This window comes from Scomber japonicus, chromosome 17 (assembly GCF_027409825.1).
Source record: "Scomber japonicus isolate fScoJap1 chromosome 17, fScoJap1.pri, whole genome shotgun sequence".
NCBI classification, from domain to species: domain Eukaryota; kingdom Metazoa; phylum Chordata; class Actinopteri; order Scombriformes; family Scombridae; genus Scomber; species Scomber japonicus.
Window position 1 is genome coordinate 18,136,567 of NC_070594.1, and position 23,708 is coordinate 18,160,274.

The 23,708-nt window shown below is 40.9% G+C and overlaps 1 protein-coding gene across 1 annotated transcript in view; it reads right to left on the reverse strand.

Annotated features, from left to right (window-relative positions):
* Nucleotides 1–22,973, reverse strand: part of sash1a (SAM and SH3 domain containing 1a) — a 165,519-nt gene extending 142,546 nt beyond the window's left edge. Inside the window, exon 1 of the mRNA XM_053337577.1 lies at nt 22,470–22,973. Within this exon, the coding sequence (XP_053193552.1) occupies nt 22,470–22,973 (504 nt within the window). The remainder of the gene's footprint in view (nt 1–22,469) is intronic.
* Nucleotides 22,974–23,708: the final 735 nt, after the last annotated feature.

Here is a 23,708-nt window from a genome sequence, read left to right on the forward strand (position 1 = left end):
GGGTAATCATGCAAAAAAGGTGATCCTGGATTAGTGCTACACTCAGCAACCTTTGGTGATTAGAGATTGGGCTAGTGGGGGAATGCAACTACAACTGCACATTAGATTGTGTAGCAGTGTCGTACAGGCCAGATGAAAACATACAAAAAAAGGATGTGCATAGCAACAGACACATTCGACACACAAACATATGAGGCTACACACTGTAAGTATGCACAAAAGAAGATTCTCTTTTCCCAAGAGTTTTTTTTCTGAATATTAGTGTGCATTTATTTCTTCAACAGTCTTCATCAAATATAGGACATTTCTGTACTCAATTGGGGAAAGTCTGGAACTTTTTGTAGAGTTTACTAAAGCATCAATGAAATCCACAGAATTAATTCAAATCTTAATACATTTATTAATAAACAGCAATTCAGAGAAGATGTGAGATCTGTTTAATTTCACTGAGTTAATAACTGATGACAAATAATAGCATGAGTAATGGAATTCCATTCCTCTGAAACCTAAACCAATAATGGCTTCTCATTATTTCACTATGTTAGAGGAAAATTAAGAAAAAACATTATTCATACAAACATTCGTTTTAAAACTGTATGTTACTGCAACTTTCTACACAGAGCAAAAGTTTGATCTTCAAAACATTTCAGTCAGATCATTGCTGTATCTTGTATGTTTGTGAGACAGACACAGACATGTCAAGTCAGACAAGCATGCAATCCGCTCTAGCCTCTCTTGATCTCTGGGTGTGTTTGACACATCTGTTGTCACTGTGTACAGGTGCGCCATGCATGCATTTGCATTAATGCACCTGAATGCAAGCTGTGGTAAATCAATACTGAGGTGTGCAATGCTACACAACAAGAATCGTAGCTGCAATTCCACAAGCAACACCACCCCCCACTGTTTTGCAAGCAGGAGATGTTACCTCCAAATGCACTAATACCATTTCCAATTCATCACGGTGCAAGCAAACAAAATTAGGCCAGGCACCAGAGAGGCTTTGCTCCTGTAGAAAATGTAACTGTGACTGATATGAAACAGAGAAAACCTGTCACAGTGTGATAGGGACAAGCCATGCGGCGCTGTCTTGTTTACAGCAACCTGCAGGTGCCAGAGAGGGATTCATTCAAGTCCAATCAGATTATGGTTGTCATTATGTATCAGAAGGTGGAAAAGCAAAGAGATAGCACTGAACTTCAGCAAAGCAAACTGCTGCTGGGAGTAAAGCTTTGCCCATTACACACAAACCTCACTAAGTGCAGTTTCAAGTCAATTATATTCTCTGTAAGGCAAGGTGCAGTTAGCCTAATTACAGCATGACTCAGTCTGATTCCCAAGCATGATAGATGTGAAATTTGGAAATACAAATAGAAAACATGTGAACTTGCTTCTGCTTACTCTCTCTTCTCTGTCTGCAGTTTCCCCACTGTGAGAAAACCAGCTGATCTCCTGATGTACTGTATCCTGACAAATATACTAACAGTGCTTGCCTATCAACAATCTTGCCTGGTCTGACTTATCTGTGAAGGAGGAAATACAAAATAATGTGCAATTAACACGTGTACATCAGCAAAACATGCAACAACAGTCTAGCCAATAAAAGCACACTGAATGCCAATATTTGGCAACACGCAAAGAATTTCAACTAAGTGTTACATGAAAGACGCATCTGCAACCTCTTCAACTACAATAGTTGCCATGGTAAAGCTGCAACACTTGAGCTGTGGATTTCAGTTTCTGCTCCTTTCTCTTGCTCCCGATGGGACACAGCGAAACCTTAAGAGTATTACATTTCTGCCTACTCTAAAGGAAATTACAGATTTCCTGTGAAGGCTTTGTGAAGTTTCTGTAGCAAAGACTTAGACAATTTAGGGATCAGCCTCTATAGGGCCGGCTGTTTCTGATGTCTACTAAGGAGAGTGCAGAATCCAGGGCAAGTAAAATACAAATGGAGTCTTTTTTAGGTATTGTAAACGATTTTGTCATGTAAATGTCAGTAACACACAGTAGACTGATCACGTTATTCCAATAAAATTTGCCTGCTACAATATTAGACAGTACTTTTGGTCACTTGGTGATTTGCTAATAAGGACTGTCTAGATATTTGTGAAATGCATCTCTCTTAACAGCTCATCACAGTGGCATTTCCCCGTTCTTGTCCTCATTTTCAGAAAATAACTTTAGCAGACAAACTCCTGTTGTCCATATCAGCAGTTTAGAGACTGAAGCACCGACACAAACTGAGCATTCATACAAAAAAATGTGCTGGGGTCAGCCAAAGCTCTTTAAAGCAAATATCACAGGAGAGTGAAAGTCTGTAACTGTTACTGAGCAACACTGCCTTAGGTCAGCAGAGAAAATGGTCACCTCTTAAGCAGGTCTGCATGTTAAACTTCATGCCCAGACTCCCACAGGGAAAGCACATAAAAACGTGCCCCACATTTGTTTACAAAACAGTGTCAGACATGAGTGGAGATTGTCAGGGTTGTGAATGGGTTCACGAATGAGGTCACAAGTGGATTTAAGCAGCACTATGTAAATGACCTTTCCTATAGGATTTCAATGAGCACTAATCTGCCTGTATGACCCAGTCTCATCTCTCTCTTCCCTCTATTAACAAAGAGCCTCTGTCAGCAGGTTTTCCTCCGCTGAGAGAAAAAAGGGAGAGACACACACACACACACACACACATGCACACACGCACACACACACACATACACACAAGATGAAACTGCTTTGCAAAGAAATATAGATAAATACGTTTTCTGTGTTCCCTCTTACCCGTATTGAAATTTTAATGAAGAGACAACTCTTTCAAAGCAAATAAACAGATGAATTTAGCACAAAAACAAAAAGCACAGACTTGTATAATTGATGCAAATTATGCATTCGCTGCAAAGTAACATGACTGCATAAATTGACATATACAAAAGGAATCCAGGGTGTTAAATACTGGGAAGTAATATTAAACTCATAAAGCCACTTGATTGGGTTTAAACAGTCATTGTATTAAAATGCTGCTGTAGTTTGTGCATCGTTTGTCTCACTGTAACCCATATTGCATTTGGCAGCTCAAACTCATCACATTTCTATTGGTGTTGTTGTTATATACAGAGAAGATAGGAAAAGAGGAGGGGGTAGGGGGTCATATCAGAATGAAAGGCACAATGAGGATTTGTCAGTTATGGTTTGCAAACACAACATTCAAATTTGGCCCCTCCTCCTCAGCTCAATGGCACCAGAAGCGCTATGTCACTAAGTTTTTATAGAGTCCTGCCCTCAAACCCTGCACACTGGCTAGGGGCAACACATCCACTGCCCAAAGGTTGACACCCAGAAACATCCAGTACCTAGCAAAATGAGAAGATGCAGGCATAGGGCAGGGTCTGTGTAGATACATACACCACCACACTCTTCTAGTGGGTCTAAGTGATGATTGAGAGGGATTTTTTTATCTTCAGGAAAATCCTACTTATTATCATCATCTTGTCATTTGATACACTAGTTTTACTGGCCATGAATCAAGAAACAGTGGGAGACAAAGAGGAGTACTGGTCCTATCCCTTGAACACAACAAGTTCTATGAAAACAAAATATACTCTGTTCCCTTCATGTGAAAGTATGTTTCCAATCGTACGTCACACCCAAAAGAAACACAAAGAATAGACAAGATTAGTAACTGCTTACACTGCAGCATGCATGCATAAAAATATCAAAAAGCACAAAGCATGGATATTCATGATGCCTAAAGTTGGATTTAATGCAACAACAAAAGTGTCTTAAATATGTAGTCTTATAGTCCTGTACAATTAGTGTCCCAATATCTAAACATTTTTGTTGTGTGATAACTTTCGGCTTTGTGCTCAACTCTCAGTTGCATGCATTTAATGAATCACACCTTCACAGGGATCTCCAAACTGCCCTGACCAGAAAAAGCAACAAAAGAAAAAACATTCTTTCTTCACTCCCACCCATTCCCCTCTCTCTGGATGAGGAGCGTATCAATGATAACTTCCTGCATGTGTGGAAATGGGGGCTTGGCATGCTCTAGGGCCTATGCGGCACAAGCCACACTTCCCCCTTTGCCGCAGCCTTTTCCGCCTTTCTGGAGACCAGATGATGATTCCACTCAACCTCTGACCTTCAGTAGGGGGATACGTGACACACAAGTTAGGAGCACATTAGCAGCTGTGAGCCTGCAGGCATGCCAGGATTGGCTGCGTCAGGATATTCCTAAAGGACATGCATGAGTCCAACCCTTCAGGATTGAATGACTGGGGGTCTTCATCTATCATAATGCATTCCTCTAGGGGCTTGGTATTTAACAGAATAGTGTTTAGAGGGCACAGGCTGAACATGCCACCACCACACTTCAACACTCACTCCATCTTTCAATACATAGTGACCTACTTCTTTAGCTTTGGCTTGCACCCCAGCTTTCCGATCCTTAGGTGTGACATGCAAGACGGAAAGCAACCTAAGCAGTTGGAGAAATTATAGCACTGGACCTAAATTACCTACTGCACGTCAATAAATGACATAAACCTAGCAGCAAGACCTGATCTCTGTCATTATGATTACCCCAGCAAGCATGTCAGCGATGCCTGTCACTGGGCTTATTGTCCACAGGATCACAGGAGAGCGCACCACTCAAAAAAACCGCAGCAGTGCTCCTACATGTTTCCTTGGTAACCTATTACAGAAAAAAAACACACTTCCATGGCTTGGAAAATAGGAAGGATGCCAGACTTGACATCCCATAATGAGCTGGTGGTGAATGGGGTTCAGTGGGGGGCTTCACTCAGGGCTGTGGGGACTGTCAACATAAATACCCGGGCTTCATGCTCCCTTTCAGTGAGGAAACAATACCCAATAGAGAAGTTGTCACTTGGGTCAGCCAAATACAAAGAAGCTTAACAGCATCAAAATATTGCACTTGTTTACAGTGTAGAGTAACTGATGGTGCAGTGTTAATGTGATAACACAGCAGGCATGCAGTGTAGATGTGTGTAGGTATGATAACTGTACTGGGGGGCAGAGGATTCTGGGATGGCAAAAATCAAACTGAAGCGTCTGCCTGTGTGCACACACAACTCATGGCCTCAATGAAAAAACCTTTGTCACATTTCTGCTTGTGTTTTACCACCCAGGGCTGTTTCCATCTCTTGAGGGGCCAGAGTGCTGACTCAAGAGTAAGTGTCCTTGGCAAGAGTCCACATGGTCTTTAATCAGCAACTGGACTACAGAGGCGAGGAGAGGTTGAGATGCTGAATATGATCAGCACTTTAACATTGACAGGAAAACCAACCACTGACACTGGTTCATACAATATTCTCCTTCTCCTTGATCTAAGTGCTGCTTTTGATACACTTAATCACCATGTACTCATCTCCCATCTCTCTTCAATAGGAATCTCTGGTCTAGCTCTACAATGGCTCCAATCATACCTCACTGACAGAAAACAGTTAATCTCACTTGGTCCACACAAATCCTCTATCTCCCCAGTCACCTGTGGTGTCCCCCAGGGTTCTGTTCGTGGCCCCCTCCTGTTCCTTCTATACATCCTACCCATTGGTCAGATCATTCGCACCCACGGTCTTAGTTTCCATTGTTATGTAGATGACATACAGCTCTACATACACTCTCTTTACCCCATAGATTCCCCCTCCAGAAGCTTAGCTAATTGTCTGTCAGATCTGCAAACTTGGATGCACAATAACTTTCTCAAACTTAACTCCTCTAAAACTGAAGTACTGGTCATTGATTCCAAATCCTCCCTTCCTAAACCATCCACTCTGCACATCTGCAACCTATCCCTCACCCCCACATCAGCTGTCAGAAATCTCTTCATCCTGTTTGACTCCACTCTGTCCTTTGACCATCATATTAAATCCATTACAAAGACATCCACCTCCGCAACATTGCACGCCTCCGCCCATTCATCTCAAACTCAGATGCTCAGACCCTGGTTCATTCATCATGTTACGCATTGATTACTGCAACTCCCTTTTTACTGGACTCCCGGCAAAATCGACCCAAAAACTACAATACATCTAGAACTCAGCAGCCAGAATCCTCACTCATACCTCACGCACAGCCCATATCACCCCCATCCTTTCCCAACTGCACTGGCTACCGGTACCGTCACGAATAAAATGCAAAATCCTACTTCTCACCTTCAAAGCCCTCCATAACCTGGCTCCAACATATCTCTGCGAACTCCTGTCACCCTACTCTCCCCCTCAGTCCCTCAGATCCTCCACCTCCAACCTCCTCACAGTCCCATGCACCAAACTGTCCACCTTGGGAGGCCGGTTCTTCAGCGCCACGGCCCCCAAGCTCTGGAACTCTCTCCCACAATCCCATCTCCATTTTCAAGTCCCAGTTAAAAACCTTTCTCTTCAATGAACTCTTCTCTTCCTCTTCTTCTGCTCAGTCTTGATATTTTTTTCCGCTTTTGTTTTGTTTGTTTATTTGTTTGTTTGTTTTATCCTTTGTAAAGCGTCCTTGGTTTTGTGAAAGGTGCTATATAAATCTCACCTATTATTATTATTATTATTAACCAATACATGGAGTGGAATAGTAAACAGGGCAATAATGTCAACTCAGTTTGTGTTTATCTCCTAGGTTACTCTGCAATACAAAAACTCCCAGAGGGAAAATGCACATCATGTCACATTCATCTAATCAGACTCTTTTTGACAACCTCAGAGCCTTGCAGATCACATAAGATGAATACAGGGACCCCTGTGGCATACTGGGATACTAACTGGTATTGAGCCGCATGTCTGCTTTCTCACGCAGCAGTCGCAGTGATGCACATCCAGCTCAAAGGCCTGTTTCACAGCAGGCATGATGTGGATGTGATGATGAGACAGCCATTACAAAGCAGCTAGGACAAAATTCTGCATCTTCCTCAAATGGGAAAGAGCCCACATATGGAAAAGTATTAACTCCTGAAGGCCCTTTATATTCTTGAACTTGGACTAAAACTTTGTGGAATTTTTCAAATAAAGTAAGTTTCATATATGGTGTTATCCAGGTGTCCCAGCTTGCTTGCATTTTAACCAGTGGTAATAATAAGTAAGTAGGCAGCTTGTGCCTCCCTTGCTATGAAAAACTGTAGCCGCTGTTTAGTTTTCCCAAAACACAAGTATCAGCTGGCACTGGTTAACCTGAGCTGCAGTAGCCACCATGGCTGAACAAAGGAGGCAAAGAAAAGAGCAGCACCAAGAAAAACAAATGCTGATGGAACTTTAATAGAGTTTAAGCAGGAAGGCACACACCTTGCAATCTACCACTTAAAAATAAACAGTACTACAGAGAGCAAGGCTGTATGGGAACTCTTCTAAATATGTTCCCTCAGTTTGTATGAACAGCATCACTTGTGTGACTGGAATAAACAGTCAGGTCTGAGTCTCAGCCTCTGAGGGCTTAACACCATTTCATAACAAAAGCCTCCTCAGCCTATTCACACATGAAGGGGGCTCATCATCAATATCCTGATTAGGATTACAGGAGAAGCCTTCTGTTAATCAACAATAAGAACACTTGAGCTCCGTGCACTCTGTTGTGATTTCGACGGGTAATGATCACGGAAGCGGTGGCAGGCTTTGATTTCTAGACAAACATATTTAAGGAATAAGATGGTACGTCTGCCCTACATTTATCTGCTGAAAAGGAGGGACTAGATGCTTTTGTTCTACAAAAATATATAGCTGATGGTGAAAAAAAGAGGAGGAAGTGATGTTTAGCGTATGTGTACACATGTATTGTCCTCAAAGGAGGATACAAAGAAAACAAAAGCAACACAGTAACAACATATTTACAGACATGTCTTCCTTTCCTCTATTCTATATCATTTCCACACAAAGGCCAAACCAGAACCTTCATTCCAAGTAGATTGTAAAATATGAATGGGCACTTTACATAACAATTGATATAAGCCTAGCTGTGGGATTCCTGCATGACAATGAAGACAGTCTCCACACATAATCGCTACCCTCAACTTCCGCATTACTGCTGCATTGTAGTCAACTTCCCAAACAAGCCTAAGTATGGCTGCTGAAGGAGCCAGTAAAGGCCAATTGTCATCTTCAGTAAAGTATTACCAAGGTAGTCCTCTAACTCAACTGCACTTGAATGCCTTGAGGATCCTCAAGATGGTACTTATTTCAGGGCTTCTACTGCAGTTATAAGAATTTGGCCTTGACCAAGTGTATGTGAAGTAGAATGGGGCACTGTTTGCTTTGGGGGTGCGAGGGGGGTAGTTGAGGAGGGGTGGTTGGGCTGGCTAGCTGTTCCATAAATGGAGTGGACATGGATCAGGACTACAGGGGATGCTGGGAGAAGCTGCTCAGTCCTGCAAGTCCATTGTTCTGGACTGACAGTGTATTCTCATCGGAGGGAAAAATAATGCCAAGTCCACACCATGGACAAGGCTGAGTGAACATATGAACAAAGACTCAAATCACAATACAGTTTGCCTGAGAGACGCTTAATGCCAAGCTTTCCCATGTTGTCCATAGCATACATTTCCTACATGGTCACACTCATTGCCGTATGGAGATTTACAGCAGATATATCATGCCCATTTCCTGGTCTATAGTTATATTCTGGGTCACTACTGGTATACCTGTGCATGATTTACAGTTAAAATATCAAAAATAATGTATCTACCTAAAAAAAACAGAAATAGTAGGATTTCACATATTTTTATCATTCTCATACACAACATGGAAACTTCTCAAATACAGAGCCAGAATCCATTTGGAAATATGCCAGTGGACAATATGAACAACTCAAAAAAGGCTACAGAGACCGCCATTTGTGGGCATCTGTTGTCATCACAAAAAGGAAGTAGAAGTAAACATTGCAAACAGTGTCCAGAGCTGAATGAAGCCTGGGCTTTTGACTCGCAGAGAGCGTTTTTACATACATTCACCAAGTTTTGGAATTTTGACAGTGTTTAACATTGACATTCAACACCATAACAGAGTAAGAATAACAGAAAATCACCAAAAGTATGTTATCCACTTGAAAAATAAGGCCATAGAGAAACTGAAAATAATCTCACGTAGTGGCAGTTACCTTCCTGGAAAAGTCTGTAATCAAGTGATGCATCTTTAAAGAGGCAAATTCACATAGAAAAAATTAAATTAACAACACTTCGCTTCATCACTATATGCTCTAACCTCTGCAATCATCCTGACATGGTTTATGAACTGACTCATGATCCCTACATTAATTATTCAACGTTTAAATGCTCTGGAGCATATCTAATGAGAATAAGTGCTTCACATTCAAGGCTGTAAACAAATCCTTGTACATGCAGATATACATATAAATATGTGTGTGTGTTAGGGGTCTCATAGTGGTAGTGTGTCCTTAGACTCATGTGAAAGAAGATTATTAATGACTCTCAAGACAGTCTGAAGCTCTACGTCACTTATTTCCAAATACCCGACTCCCTGTCAATCCAGCTCCATCTCTGCTGGCCTTTCCTTCTATCTGCTGTTTTTTATTGTCTGTCTAAAACTGCCTGTTTGTCTGCCCGTCTCTCTTTATCCTTGTTTCTCTGTTGGCTTGACAGGTCTGTCAGTCTGTCTATTTGTATTTCAGCCTGTCTTCCCTGTCTGTGAGTAAGTGAGAATGAGGTGAAACTGGGTGAGGATGTTTGGTGGAGCAGAAAAAATTCCTGATGCATGACCCCCTCCGCTCAGGCTGGACGGCGAGCTGTCAGCCGGCCAGTTCATTGTTTGGCTTTTGTGTGTGACATCAGCTCTGTACCTCATGGATTCACAGTGAGGAGGTGATTTACCAGATTAACCGCACTTCCTCCCTGCCTCCAAAGGTCTTTACCATTGCACGTCAGGAGCAGATAATCAGCATAGTTACTTTGCTGGGGGACTCTGACCTAAGAGAGAGTAAAAATTAAAAAGAACAAGTGTTGAGCCACAGCATGCAAAGCCGCCCTGAGCGTCTTCTAGTGTTTCAACTCTCCATTTTGTTAGTCTATAAATTTCCCCTGATATAAACTAACATATTCAAATGCCCATAATACGCCTCAATCGTTGCAATATTTCTTCAAAGCCCCAAATGTCGAAATAAACACAGACTTAACCTAATCCTCTTTAAGCAAAGCTGAGTATTAGAAATCTGTCACTTGTTGCATAAGGTGGTGCCTTTCAGTAAAAGTCACACGACACCAACAAAGACAAGTTTTCAGATGGTTATGTTTACGAACAAGGCTACATTTAATTAAGCAAGCTTTCTGATTACTTTGTTCACACATTCCACTTGAGCCAAGATTTCAGTTCCCTGTGTAACATGAACCCTAAGACTAAACTGAGGTTGGAATGATCTAAGATCCTTCGGACGGCGGCGCCAGACCCCGAAGGTCGACACCATCATGTTAAAAAATGCAGTGGGACCAGAGAAGACACTGCATTTCCAGATTCGTCTGACAGACTTTCCTTTAGAAAGAATTCTCAAGCGCTATTAAAGTAAACAGAGGTCGGTCTGGCATAGCATTGGTTGAAAGATCTGCTGACATGGAAATTGTGGTTTTGCGGTTCATCCACTGCAGATGAAGCTGCACCAAGAGTGCACATCTCAGACATTGACAAAAGATGACCTTAGATGGCTACAGTACAGTATGTGAACATCACAAGATGAAATAGTGTGTATAAGTATGGATAGTATACCTAGAGGGCAACATATTTAGAGCACTACTCTCATACATATGCAAAGCTGACACAGTTGGAACCACTGAGAGTGCAACATTTGTTTGGTACATGATACATGATCTCAAAGGTTCACTCAGCCATCATAAATTTAGGGAAGTCTACATTGGGTGTACGGAATAAAATGTTACAAGGTTAACCCAAACAAAAACAAATATGACCAGACTGTACTCTGCAGAAGCCACAGGACTCCAACTCTAATGAAGCTTTGATAATGTGAGATTCAGATTTGAAGCCCAAAAAAACAAAGAAAAATGTTTTGGTAGAGTCTTACTAGTCTCAGTGGATTTCCTATTTACTCCTGCATGAAGTACTGTGTCAAGCAATTAACATTTAATGAATAGAGCAATTAACTCTAACATGTACAGAGGTCAAAAAGCACCAATTATCATGATGAACTCTAGCCTTCCATACTGAGCATGTCTAGATTCATCCACTAATAACAAGTTTGACTAGTTTGCAGCAATCCATTTGAACAGAACTACTAGAGTCAGTTTAACCTTACATAGTGGTGAAGATAAAAATTAAATATGAACAATTCCTTATTCTTTATATTAAACGGGCCATATCAGGCTTTTTGTGATTTTCTGTTATTTTATACTGTTATAATATCAGATGTGTATGTTAAACATGGTGAAAGGTCCAAAACCTGTACAAAGCTATGTAAAAATGCTCCCTGAAAGTAATTAGCCCAGGATTCAGCCTGATATGAGTGCTTCGTTTGCAAGATTACCTTTACTTACGTTTCCATTTCGAAAAAAAGAAAAGCGGGACACACACACACAAACACACACACACACACACACACACACACACACACACATTACCTTTGCCCACAAATGTGTCACCCCACCACTATTATCACTTACTGAATATAGTGTAAAAATACTGTTTACAGTGAAACAGTTTTATAACGTTGTTAATATCAAAATGGTAGAGACATCAGAGCCAGCAGTAAATTACGAAAGAGCACAGATCAGAAAGCGGTTGCACCACAGCGATGAGTTATAACATAACTCTGAGTAACAACTAAATAGATACACGCATGCCTCTAGGATAGGTTTAAATCATATGTCACACAACTAAATAATGGTAAAACAACAGTGAAAACAAAACATTTTGAGGCATAATTTGTTCTTAGGATGAACTGACTACATACTGTATTGGGAATCTAAATGTTTATTTTCTCACCTGAAAAAAGGTTAAACCCTCAAGGGACATATTAACAGTCCTGAAGTGAACATTTCAATAATGTGATTACTATTTCAACATGACTTCTCCTTCCTCTCATGATGGACTGAGGGCAGACTGGAAACTACAGTGACTCACTATCACCTCCATCATAAAAAGTGGAACTATGAGACAGTATCACCCAAAGCTAGCTTGTTAGCATGCTAACTTCAATAGATATCTTTCCAACACAATACATATGTCAAAACTGTTATTTCTTCACATTCTGTTGATAATTTTAGTTAATTTTAGAATGTTTTAACCCTTAAACATGCAACGTGCTGTGCATTATACCTTTAAAGAAACAGGAGCTAACACAGCCTGTTTTAGTCATCTGTTACTATATAACCTAAACTCTTTGTTCAGGAAAATTTACATCCCATAGTGTTCACATGTAGGGACAAATAGGTACAAATAACACACACACACACACACACACTCACACACACACTCACACACACTCACACTCACACACACACTCTCTCACACACACACACACACATACACCTATATTCCCACACAGATTAACAATTATCATAGAACATGCTAGGACCCATAAATGTTATGTAAATGCTTTCAATATTAGAGGCGGCAAACCACACAAAACGACAGTACATGTATGAAATGCCGACAGTGCTTTTATTAAAAAGGATGTGCAATACACAGAATTTGTGCATGTTTTGCGTGGGCGTGTTTGAGGAATGTAGTAACTGCCAGGTAATTAGAGTTCAGATTCAGGTATGTAAAGCCGAGGGGAGGCCAGAGAAAGACAGACACTCCGTGGGTTTAGTATGGCTTAATCCCCTGCCAGGAAAAGCCACTACAAAAGCACTCAGGTAGGGACATATCGACACTGGTGTGGTCTCTGTGATCAAAGCTTTCAGCACAACCCTGCCCTCATGCCTTGGAAATGGACCAATTAGGTTTAAGGGGGGGGTTGAGAGTTGGTTGTACTGCGTTCCATACACCTAGCTGGCAGCAGCTTCAGACAAAGTAATTATACACACTCACTCTGTCTGTCTCTCTAACACTCATGCTCACTGCTATCATGCCTTACTCATCTCTCTACACCCCTACATTATATCCCTTAAACACAGTCCAAAATAATATGGACTGACATAAGCCAAGCTGTAGCGACATGTAAGACAATTAAGCTCTGTTGTAGGTGGTGGCACTTTAACCCAAAACTACTCCGTGCATTCAGAAATCCTCTGCTAAGTTGCAGGTAACGTCACACAGACCAACAGTGAACGTAAGTCTCCGATCATTCTGATTTATGGAGCTTGTCTGCGTTCTGTGCTTTGCAGGATAACACTGTCATTGTTCATTCTTAACAGCATCTTCATAGGAAAGAGGATTATTTCATCTAGCTGGGGCTGAGCCTGGAAGCAGGGTTTTAGAAAAATGTGAGTGAGTTCTGCTCACAAAAAGGAACTGACAACTTTTTTTTTGTGCTAAAACAATTAGATAGATTAATTGCCAAACGTTTTGACAACCAATCACTTGTTTAAGTTATTTATCAAGCAAAAATTCCAAATATTCGCTGGTTCCAAATTCTCAAATGTGATTTGTTGCTTTTATATGCTTGATATCATTGTAAATGGAATAATTTGCATTTACAGACAATGGCTAATTTGATTTATTGGTGCACTGTGAGAAATTTCCTCTAGACTACAGAGTTAATCATTGAATTGAATAAAATAGGAGAATTCCTTTAAAAATAATTACCATCTACCGCCATAAAGAATATGCAATAACATTAAATCTTCAATAAGTAGTTGATAAAATATGGCTTGACCTTCATGGATTATTCTTGCTAATTGCTAAAATGACCCTTTCAGCACAATGGATTACAGTTTGCAGAAACAACGCAATATGAGAGCAATATTTAAACTATGGATCACTCATATTTCTCATACTGTAACATGTGATAATCCCAAATTAGATTTCTGCCACGTAAACCAGCAAACTCAGTCAATGTGAGATTACACAACAAACATATGGTTTTATGTTTAAATATTCAGTTTGTTTGGAAACTTAATATTTAATCTTATCTTTAATGTGTGACCTCCTGGCTCATGGATGTGTGACAGTCAGATGTAATTAGCCTTGGACTGTAGGTCACACATGACCACCCAAAGCAGTATCAGTCAAAGCAAAGTCAGCATGTGGTGTCTGTACATAATGTAACAAACAATGTATGGCTGTGTATTTCTAACAATTCTGGTGCTTTCTATGAGAAAGTGTAATGATCTCCTCCACCGTCCGTAATCACTGTGAGTGCAGTAATGAGTGTGCTAGACAGAGATGTAGCGAGAGAGAAAACATGTGCTGATGTGTTGATTTGCAAGTGCGTTTGCAATCTGGATCCTGACATAGACAGATGCTCAGGCCTGCTCTCTTGTCACTCTCCATCCTGTTGGGGCACTTGATATCTTCATTTTCCTCCACCTCCACAGTTCAAAGAGGACTCCATGGTCATTATTGTGCACATGTGCTGTAACTATAGTCAAGACTCAAGACTACTGTTATCATTATAGAAAAAGTTATGGTACACTTAATAAAGGCTAGCAGCTGTATATGTGTATTGCATTTGAGAGCACTGAGCCAGAGCTGGTGAAGAAATGTGTAAAAAACAAACATGTTTACAGCAGCGACTGAGCGACTTCTCTGTTTGCTGTCACTAGAAACGAATTTGACCTCTGTGCACTGATCCATAAAATCTAGTCTTGAATTCATTTTTTTAATGACTTTTTCCCCATGTCAGACATACAGTAACTTAGTATTGAAATTAAATGCAGTTCTCTGGTTGAGACTGGATGATTTCCATTAATGGCTTTTCTATGAGACCCATAAATAAATGCAAGGACGGCAATACTGCATGATAACAAAACCTTATAGCTTTGAATACATATGAACTATACAGAACAATACAGGAAACAAGGGTGACTTTATACCCCAATGACATGCCTGTTTAATGACTAAACATAAGAGAAAAAAGGGAAGACATACTTCAATATTGATAATGCAGTCTGCAGTCATTCCTGAAGCAGATAGTATATGGTCATGTAGACAGGCTGTCTGGAAGCCACTGAAACCTTGGACTAGAATAGCTCTGATAATGTATCTGTCATGAATGTGTGTCATCAGGACCTGTTCTCCAGCAAACTGTGGAAAATGAAATAGCTGTGCTAACTGTTTGGCCTGCTTTATTTAAAGTTACCATGACTGCATAGCTTGAAGTGATACACATACTGTATATTGTAACTCATATATGTTATTTAAATAAAATATATCTCCAAAGGCTAGAAGGAGTGACATTTATACTGCCATGAGCATAAACTCAATTTTTCTTCCCTGAACTAAATGTCTAAATGTTGAGATTATCATAGCTTGACAACTCTGATTAATGAACGGAGAGAACGCACAGTGGAGTTACGTTGAATTGCAAATTTGAGCTCTGTGAAATATAATCTATTCTAACCAAGCTCAGATGTCCAGAGAATAAAGGCTGCTCAGAAGCCAGCTGATCATGTGAGAAACAGCACAGTGAGTAAGCACCTCTCACCCCCTTCTGCTGAAATGAGAAGGCCAGCTGCAAATGCAGCATAAATGCTGCTTTCCCACATTTGCACATGCTCCCAAGAGATGCGTGGTCGAGTCTATCTGAGGGAGGGACAGACAAGAAACGCCTCATTGTTAAAAAAACAACAACCAGTGAATAGATATCTGTTTGTAGTGATAGCACATAAACACTGGATGTAGCTGCTTTTGCAGGTGTTGTTTTTGGACTAACTGAAGCAAATATATGCAATTTATCTTGTGAATGACTTCACACACTATTTTGGATCGACGGGAAAGTGATCATACGTCATTGTCTCATGCACTTGAGACAACAGACTGCATAAAATGTAAGATTCATTTGACACTGACACTAAGATCCACAAGGATGTGCAATCCATTTCATCATCTCAGCTGAGATCCTTCCAGCAGGTCAAAAGCAGTGGGGTCAAAGGTCAATATGATAGCCATCAGTCTTCACCACTCCCAGATGCTCTCCAAAGAGCTAAATACTGGTTCTTGTAATTTATGCTTAACAAAAATGACTTTAAAAGGCCCTAAACACAGGTTGCTTACAACAAGAGCCATCAAATGAGTGTATGAGTCTTTCACGGACGGAAATGTGATCTATCGTGTTTTAGGGCTTCATGCAACCCCATTTTTTCAACAAAGTAAACAGCAGCTCAGTTTGCTAATTGACTTTCCCTGGCCTTTCAGGACAATAGAGCTGGTCCTTGACTTCTTTATGACTTCCCCTTTATGAGTCCTTGGTTGGAGCCCTTAATAAAGACTAAGCAAACAGAGCCTTCAGCAGAATACATGGAATACTGAGGCTGTTGTTAGAGGCTTTCTCTCCTTCCTTATGGCAAAATGCCAGCTCTATAAGCAGGGGACAAGGATGAAGAGGTTGTTCACCAAAAAACAGGATAAATGAAAAGCTCATGAAAAGCTTTACTGAGGCAGAGAAAAAGCTCTTCATTCGGAAAAGAGGTATAATGAAATAATGACTTTGGGTGCCATATATTACATGCATGTGGAATATGAAACAAGACATATAATGGAATAGATATAATACAAAATACAGCAGCTCCACTAGAAATTTGTGTCACTACGTTGTTTTGAATCTAAGTGCATCCCTGTGTTTATCTGTGCTGTAGCAGCTAGCCTGGGAATGCACAGATTTTGGCAGTGTTGCAGCGGAAAGAGGTTTGACGACTTTGGCTCCAACACATTATATCTTTTTTAACCAGCGAAGCTCAGGACGATCTCAAAGGTTAAAACTGACCAAAACTATTGTTCACACCAAGTATTGGCAGCTGTCCATTCAAGCCTGAGGCCCCTAAACAACCACAGTGGGCCAACAAAGGGTCATCAAACAAAAATCTAATTTCCTGGTTGGTGAGAGTGCTTGGATATTAGATAAGAAAGGTGAGTGTTTGGCATGTAAGGTGGTGAACTTCCTCTTTTTTTGCTGAAGGGAGCTCATAACACAGTCAGTTAAAAGCTTGCCCTTCCTTACCTCTATTGCATTTCTTACATTCCTAGGTCTAGTTAAGCTGCAGGCCTTTCATGATTCCCATCCACCACATTTGATCAGCTGTTCTGTGGGTGTCAGAGAAGGCCTTTAGCACCTAACTTTCCTCTGTCACCTGACAGCTGACTCCAAACCCAAACACCCACCCAAGCCTTTGTTTACTCAGCAAAAACAATTTGCCCATCTATATACAACCCTTTCTCTCTCTGCATGACACCCATGTTTTTATCACCCACCCCTCGGCACAATGCTGGACACTTGCCTCTGCAGTCCTTTTCAATGGACGGAAATTGGGAATGCAAAACAGACCAGTAGTGAAAGGACATGAGGCTCCATACAAACAATAGAGATTCTCCCAGTGTTTAGTTTCTACTTCCCCCCGACACACAGCACTAACAATGAGGCGCTATTATGACTGACTGTCTGCCGTTTCCAACACCAGTCTGTGGATGAGACCAGGATGAGAGCACATCTTCACATACAGTAGTTTGGTACAGAGTTGAAGAGTTGAAAAAGAATAAGAGGAAATTCTGTGATAAGATAAAACTTGTAAAATCTCTCACCAAGCATCATGAATGAGAGAAAGTTTAAGGAAGCAGGAAAGAAACATAAAAATAGAGCCATCATCTTTGCAAACCCTTTGACAACCAAAAATAAATAAATAAAGGAGCAAAAACTGATTCCACTCATAGACAATGCAATCAATGTTCCGCCGAAGTCTATTCATTTTCAATAATCCCGAACAACCAGTGAAACTTACAAAACATAGAAAAAAGCAACACAATTTTCATCTGATAAAAATTGGGCAAACTATGTTGTGTCTGATTGATGCTCCTTGATGCTTGCCCGCCTATCAAAAAGAAAGAAGTTGTGATGGTGAGCAAAAGCTAAATCAAAGACTAGAATGATGCATGATTGGATTCTTTGAAGCCACACAAATCTCCAACAACTTCTTCAAATCTCATCAGATCAGCATTTACCACAATTTCATGCTTTTGTTTCTTGCTTTGGGAGGAAGACTGTCTGAGTTCCTTGAATGCTCATTATATATATATATATATATATATATACATACATATATATACATATACATATATATATATATACATATACATATATATATATATATATATATATATATATACATATACATATATATATGTAATTTCATTTATGAAGAACTAACCAGTTGAGGATATAACTGACATACTGAATATCACCAGGTTCAACAAGCGTATCCTTTTAGCTGGCCTGACAGCTAAGAAGATGCAGCTGGTGTATGGCAGCTTAATTGCTTAAAAATTTACTGAGGTGCCCTCTTTAGTCTTGATTATCATCATCCATTGTGGCAATCCTATGTGTATGAATTTATTGTCTCCTGGCATTTGTTTGCTTGTACCTATGTGTGTGTGTGTGTGTGTGTGTGTGTGTGTGTGTGTCCATGTGTCTGTCATTCTGTCCTTTCTGTCCTATTTTTCTTTTTCCCCTTTTTTTCCTTTCCTTTTTAAAATAAATTTATACCATTGATACATGTTTTTGGAGTCTTATTGTGTTTCAGGGTATGAGTGGGCTGGGAGGGTAAGGGTCCTTTGTTTTTCTTTCAGTATACTCATATATATACACAGATATGTATGCATACTATTCATATTCAAGATTTATAAGCAAGTGTTTGTATTATTTTAATGTTTGCTCAATTTTATAGTTCATAATTTATTCATTCAATTCTCAAATTTGGCCACAAAAAAAAAAGGATAACACTGACGCCAGCGACTGCAGTGTATTTAACAACAGGCAAACAGGCAGCACCATCTTTTCTACTTATATTGTTCCCTGATGAGAGATCTTGAAATGTGCAACCCATAGCACAAGTGTTTGTTTACATCATAAGAAATAACTCTCACTCTCAGACAAGGGGTCTCTCCGGCCTTGATAAGGATCGTGGGTATTTATTACACCCAGCAGTGCCCTTTCAGTGAATTGTTTGATAATAGGTTGTCTCGCAAGAAGTTATCCAGCAAACACTAGAGAGGATTTCTGAATGTTGCTGCTTACATTGCCTACGTGTTTTGCATAATGACAAACAATGGAGACAAAGCCTGACACAAAGATGAACAGAATTGGCCGACTGCAGTCCATGAAAAATTCCAGCCTACTAAAAGCACAGAGGACAGTTTAAATGTGGATAGAGATCTTGGTTATGCTATACAATGAACATCCCTTGAGACTTGACATTGTGTGTCCTGTAATTGCCCTCAGTCTGCCAACTCTGGTCTCAGCCTCCACTGGGGGTGACATCTCGTCTCAAGGGCGGCGAGAGAAGAGATATCTACAGACCAATCACAGCCCAGTTAGTCAAACTTCCATTAGCTGGTCACAGCTCCATCTCTTTACACTCCTCTCAGTCCTCCTGGGGAGAAAAGCACTGGGCTGGAGCCAATTCAAAACTACAGGGTTGGACATGCACACACAAACACACACACCAGAGTGAGAGACAGAGAAAGACCTTGACCTGCTCATTCCCTTTCCAAAGACTCAATGCCAAAGCTCTGGCTCTAAATAAATACAGCCTTCAAAGGGAGAGATGGTTTAACCCTCTGGAACCAACACTTTGTTTCAGCGCTGGTTTGACAGATAATCCCTCACAAATCCAAAATCTCTGTGGGATTCATGGTTAGCCAAAGTGGCAGAAACATACATACTGATAAAAAAAAAGCTTTACAAAACATGCAAATATTGGAATCAAAGCCAGCATCACTTTCAAAAGGTAATTTGAAAGCAAGCAACTACTGTAGATACCTAGTTTTACTTACAAAATGAACCATATTGTACTATACATATCAGATACAGATACATATCAAACACAGAGGCTGTGTACAAGAAGGGCCTAAGCCGGCTGTTTTCTCTGAGGAGGTTTAGGTCCTTCAATGTTTGCAGCAAGATGCTCAACATGTTCAGACTGTTGTGGCTAGCACTCTCTTCTTTGCTGTGGTGTGCTGGGGGCGGGTATTAAGAAAAAAGATGCCAATAGGCTGAACAAACTGATAAAAAAGGCCCAGTCTGTGGATGGTCTGAAACTAAGCACTCTTGAGGAGGTGACTGAGGACAGAATTAAAACAAAATTCCTCAAGATCCAGGACAATACCACCCATCTCCTCCATAAAACACTAGAAAATCTCAGGAGCTCATTCAGCAACAGATTCAGACTTCCCAGCTGCTCAAAAGAACGTTACAAAAGATCCTTCCTACCCACTGCAATACAACTGTACAATGCCTCACGTACATAATGCACCCTGACCCTAACTACTTTACATGCACTTTTACCTATGTATTTATTGTGTATTTACATGCACTTTTATCCATATACTCATTGTTGGGTTCTAGCAATGCTGAGTGTGGGAGGGTATGTTTTTTATGTATTCTTAGGTAGGCTACTGTATTTTGTGTGATTTCTATGTTTGTTGTCTTTGTGCCATGTTTGTGCCATGTATTGCAGTATTGCTGCTCTGACATTTTAAATTTCCCCTTTGGGGATTAATATAGTAAATTTATCTAAAGTAAATCTATCAATCTATCTATATAAATATAGTTGTGAATGTTCTGATCACAGTAAGCACATCTGCATGTAAAGTTTCCAAATGCACAGACAATCCAGCTGACATGCAGGGTTGTAACCAGGATTTTAGAAAGTCTATTAGTGTGATCTTCCCCTTTCACTGGAGACTTTTGGAATACTTCAGTGTAAATCAATGCACTGTGAAAGCAGATATAATTCATTCTCCAGGTTCATTTAAATGAAAAGAACCCCATCAAATGGCTCAAGATCAGTTGAATCAAGAGGGCATGTTCCTGGCTACGCCACCAAAAAGCCTTAGCAAAAAGGGGCCTTAAGACCTACTCTAGAGAACTAACTTCCTTTTTAACAAATATTTTGGGGTGAGCAGAAGGATGACAGGAAATGAGAGAGTGAGAAAGACGCAACAAAGCTCCGAAGCCAAAACTGATGCCAGGAAGTTGTGGTTCATGCTAGGCGTCTTAACCCCAAAGTAATAATTAATTCCTAAGTCAGTGATTTCCGAGTAAATACTGTCATTCAGATTCCTGTATTTGCATAAGTTCCCATGTTCAAAACAACCTACCACACATCATGCACATGTTGCTATTAAACAGTACAGTAGATAAGGGCTGCTTTTGTCTGTTTTGCTGACCAGCTAACATGCCTATTATCACCCTAGACTGTTATTATTGCAAATGCTAGGTCAGGTTTAGTTTGTGATTGTTAACCAACTTGCATTGTAGGCCTTCAGCATAAGAAATACAGTTGATGAAACCTGCCTCCTCACTGGCTTGCAGACATGAAAAGCCTCACTGTAAGTAAATAGCACTCTAACAGTTGGTAAGGCATATGATTCAGACACTTCTAATGAAAGGTCGCTATCAGTTCTGCGAAAACAAGAGGCCCTCTCAGTCTGGATCCTCACAGGACTGCAACAGCCTCCCCAGCTGGGGGCTCTTCATCTTCATTTATTGCCCCTGCAATCGATACCCCATTGCCCATTCATCACAGCAAAGAGCCAGGGTTTATATGCTCATAGGCCTGGTTGATCCACCCACACTGAATGCGGAGGCAAGTCACTGGACAGGTGAGGTCAAAGTAGATTAATAATCTAAGTGTAAATCTTTTCCCCCTACAGGAAATCACAGACAGGGTGAAAGCTCCTCAGGATCTCCTCTCTGCTCTTTGTTTATTGATCCAGTGGCAACTTCATTCTCATCATTCACCGTGACAGCAACCACTCTTGCACTTCTGCAAAGTGCAGCAGGCCTAGAAACGTTTAGGCCTCACACTGGCATTTACCTTAAGCCGCTTACTTTATTTTGATGTTGAACACATCAGTGAAATGTGCCCTTTTTGCACGAGAAGGGCTCTATGTGAGTGACAGCGTGCTTTCATCCGAATGATGGATGATGCTGAGCAGGTGACAGCTCGTTTCGTGGCATAAAACCACCTCTGACATATGGGAAATACAACCATCTTTGCAAATCATTCAATCAATGTGCAGTCTTAAAACTGCATTTTCTGAAAATGTGGTGTTGTTTGATTTTTGCCTGACAAAGGTGCGATGTATGATGTCAATGAAAATCAACCTGTTCAAACTATTTTTCAAGTGTCTTTTACTTACTTCTAGACAGTGAAAATAATGAAATAAGTATAAAGAGGCCATGTGTATGTTAAAATTAGATATCAGTCTAAATAGTAAATAGCTCATGGAGTATTAACCCAAATGCATTGTGTCTGAGTGCGTCCATCCACTATTTGTCATGTATGACATTTAACAGGGGATGCTCCCCTTTGTCCCATAACTGACATGACTTGCGAGGATCAGCATTTCTCCTACCTTATTAGAGTAGGGTGGCCTGGCAAGGTTGATGCCATCTCTGATGAGTTTATCCCTGATCATGATCTTCAGCTTCAGCTTGGGGTAAATCACCAGCTCCCTCCTGTTGCCCAGCGTCAGGTTCCTCTGTGCGCCCATGTACCCACCGGTGCGCCCAACCCGGTCACTGTTAGGCTCGGTCCAGGACTTAGATCCCCGCAGTTTGGACTCATACTGATCCACCATATGACTTGTATACATCTCAGCTGCGGGTGGTATCGGCTCCAGGGTGAAGTACAGTCCACTGGCCGTCTCTTTGGCTTCCTCCTTCAGCCTTCTAACCGCGTCGTGAATCCTCTGCCTGTGGTGAGGGATATAGACGCCGATGGCATCCAGGTCGGGGTCTCCTATTTGTTTGCACACCTCCAGATCGTCGTAACCATTATCCACGAAAGGCTCGACGTACTGGGCGAGCTGGAGGGTCTTCAGCCACTCGTAGACAATGACAGGTCCGTTGCTTGTCATTTTGGCTGTTGCCAGATCAGCCACAACTCGGAGGGATGAAGACACTAGTGATGGTTATGCTACTTTCCCATTATAAGGATGTTATTAACAATAGTGTTCCCGAATCTCCGACTATTAGGAAAGTAGACAATTGGATTAAACAAATGTTCGATTATCCATGCCAAAGGTTTGGTAACAATACCCAACCTTACAAGTCCGCGGTGTTTAAGACATTTAAGCAGAACTGTAAGTGAATTAAAGGCTCAGCCTGAATACTCTGAATTGACTTCCAACACCTGTCAATATTTACAAATGAAAATGACTTCAGCTTCACTTTAGACAGATGTCTCAAATGTCATTTCAACATTGTGTCTTACAGTGACTTACCATGCGCTTATCAGTTCCAATAATGGCTTCCTAAAACAAATAAAAAAACAACTGCCTTAAACTATTGTCATTCAAATAGCTGCTCGACCAGATTTCGTCCGTTACGCACGGCAGCTGCTGCGTCTTAAAAACCCCTTTCAACAGCTCGCGGTCCTTCCTTAAAGTCGTCTGTGCCGCCAAACGGCAGCGCGTGGAAGAAATTAATCCAAAAAATGCCAAACGTGCTTCAAATTGACAGAAAGTCGGCTTCCGACGTTTGACTGCAACCGCACGGCTCCGCGTCCAGCCGCTCTGTCTAAGCGTAGTCCAATTCTTCCAGCCGGCACATCACTACACTGGAACTGCAGCCATGAGCCAACATGCTCACTG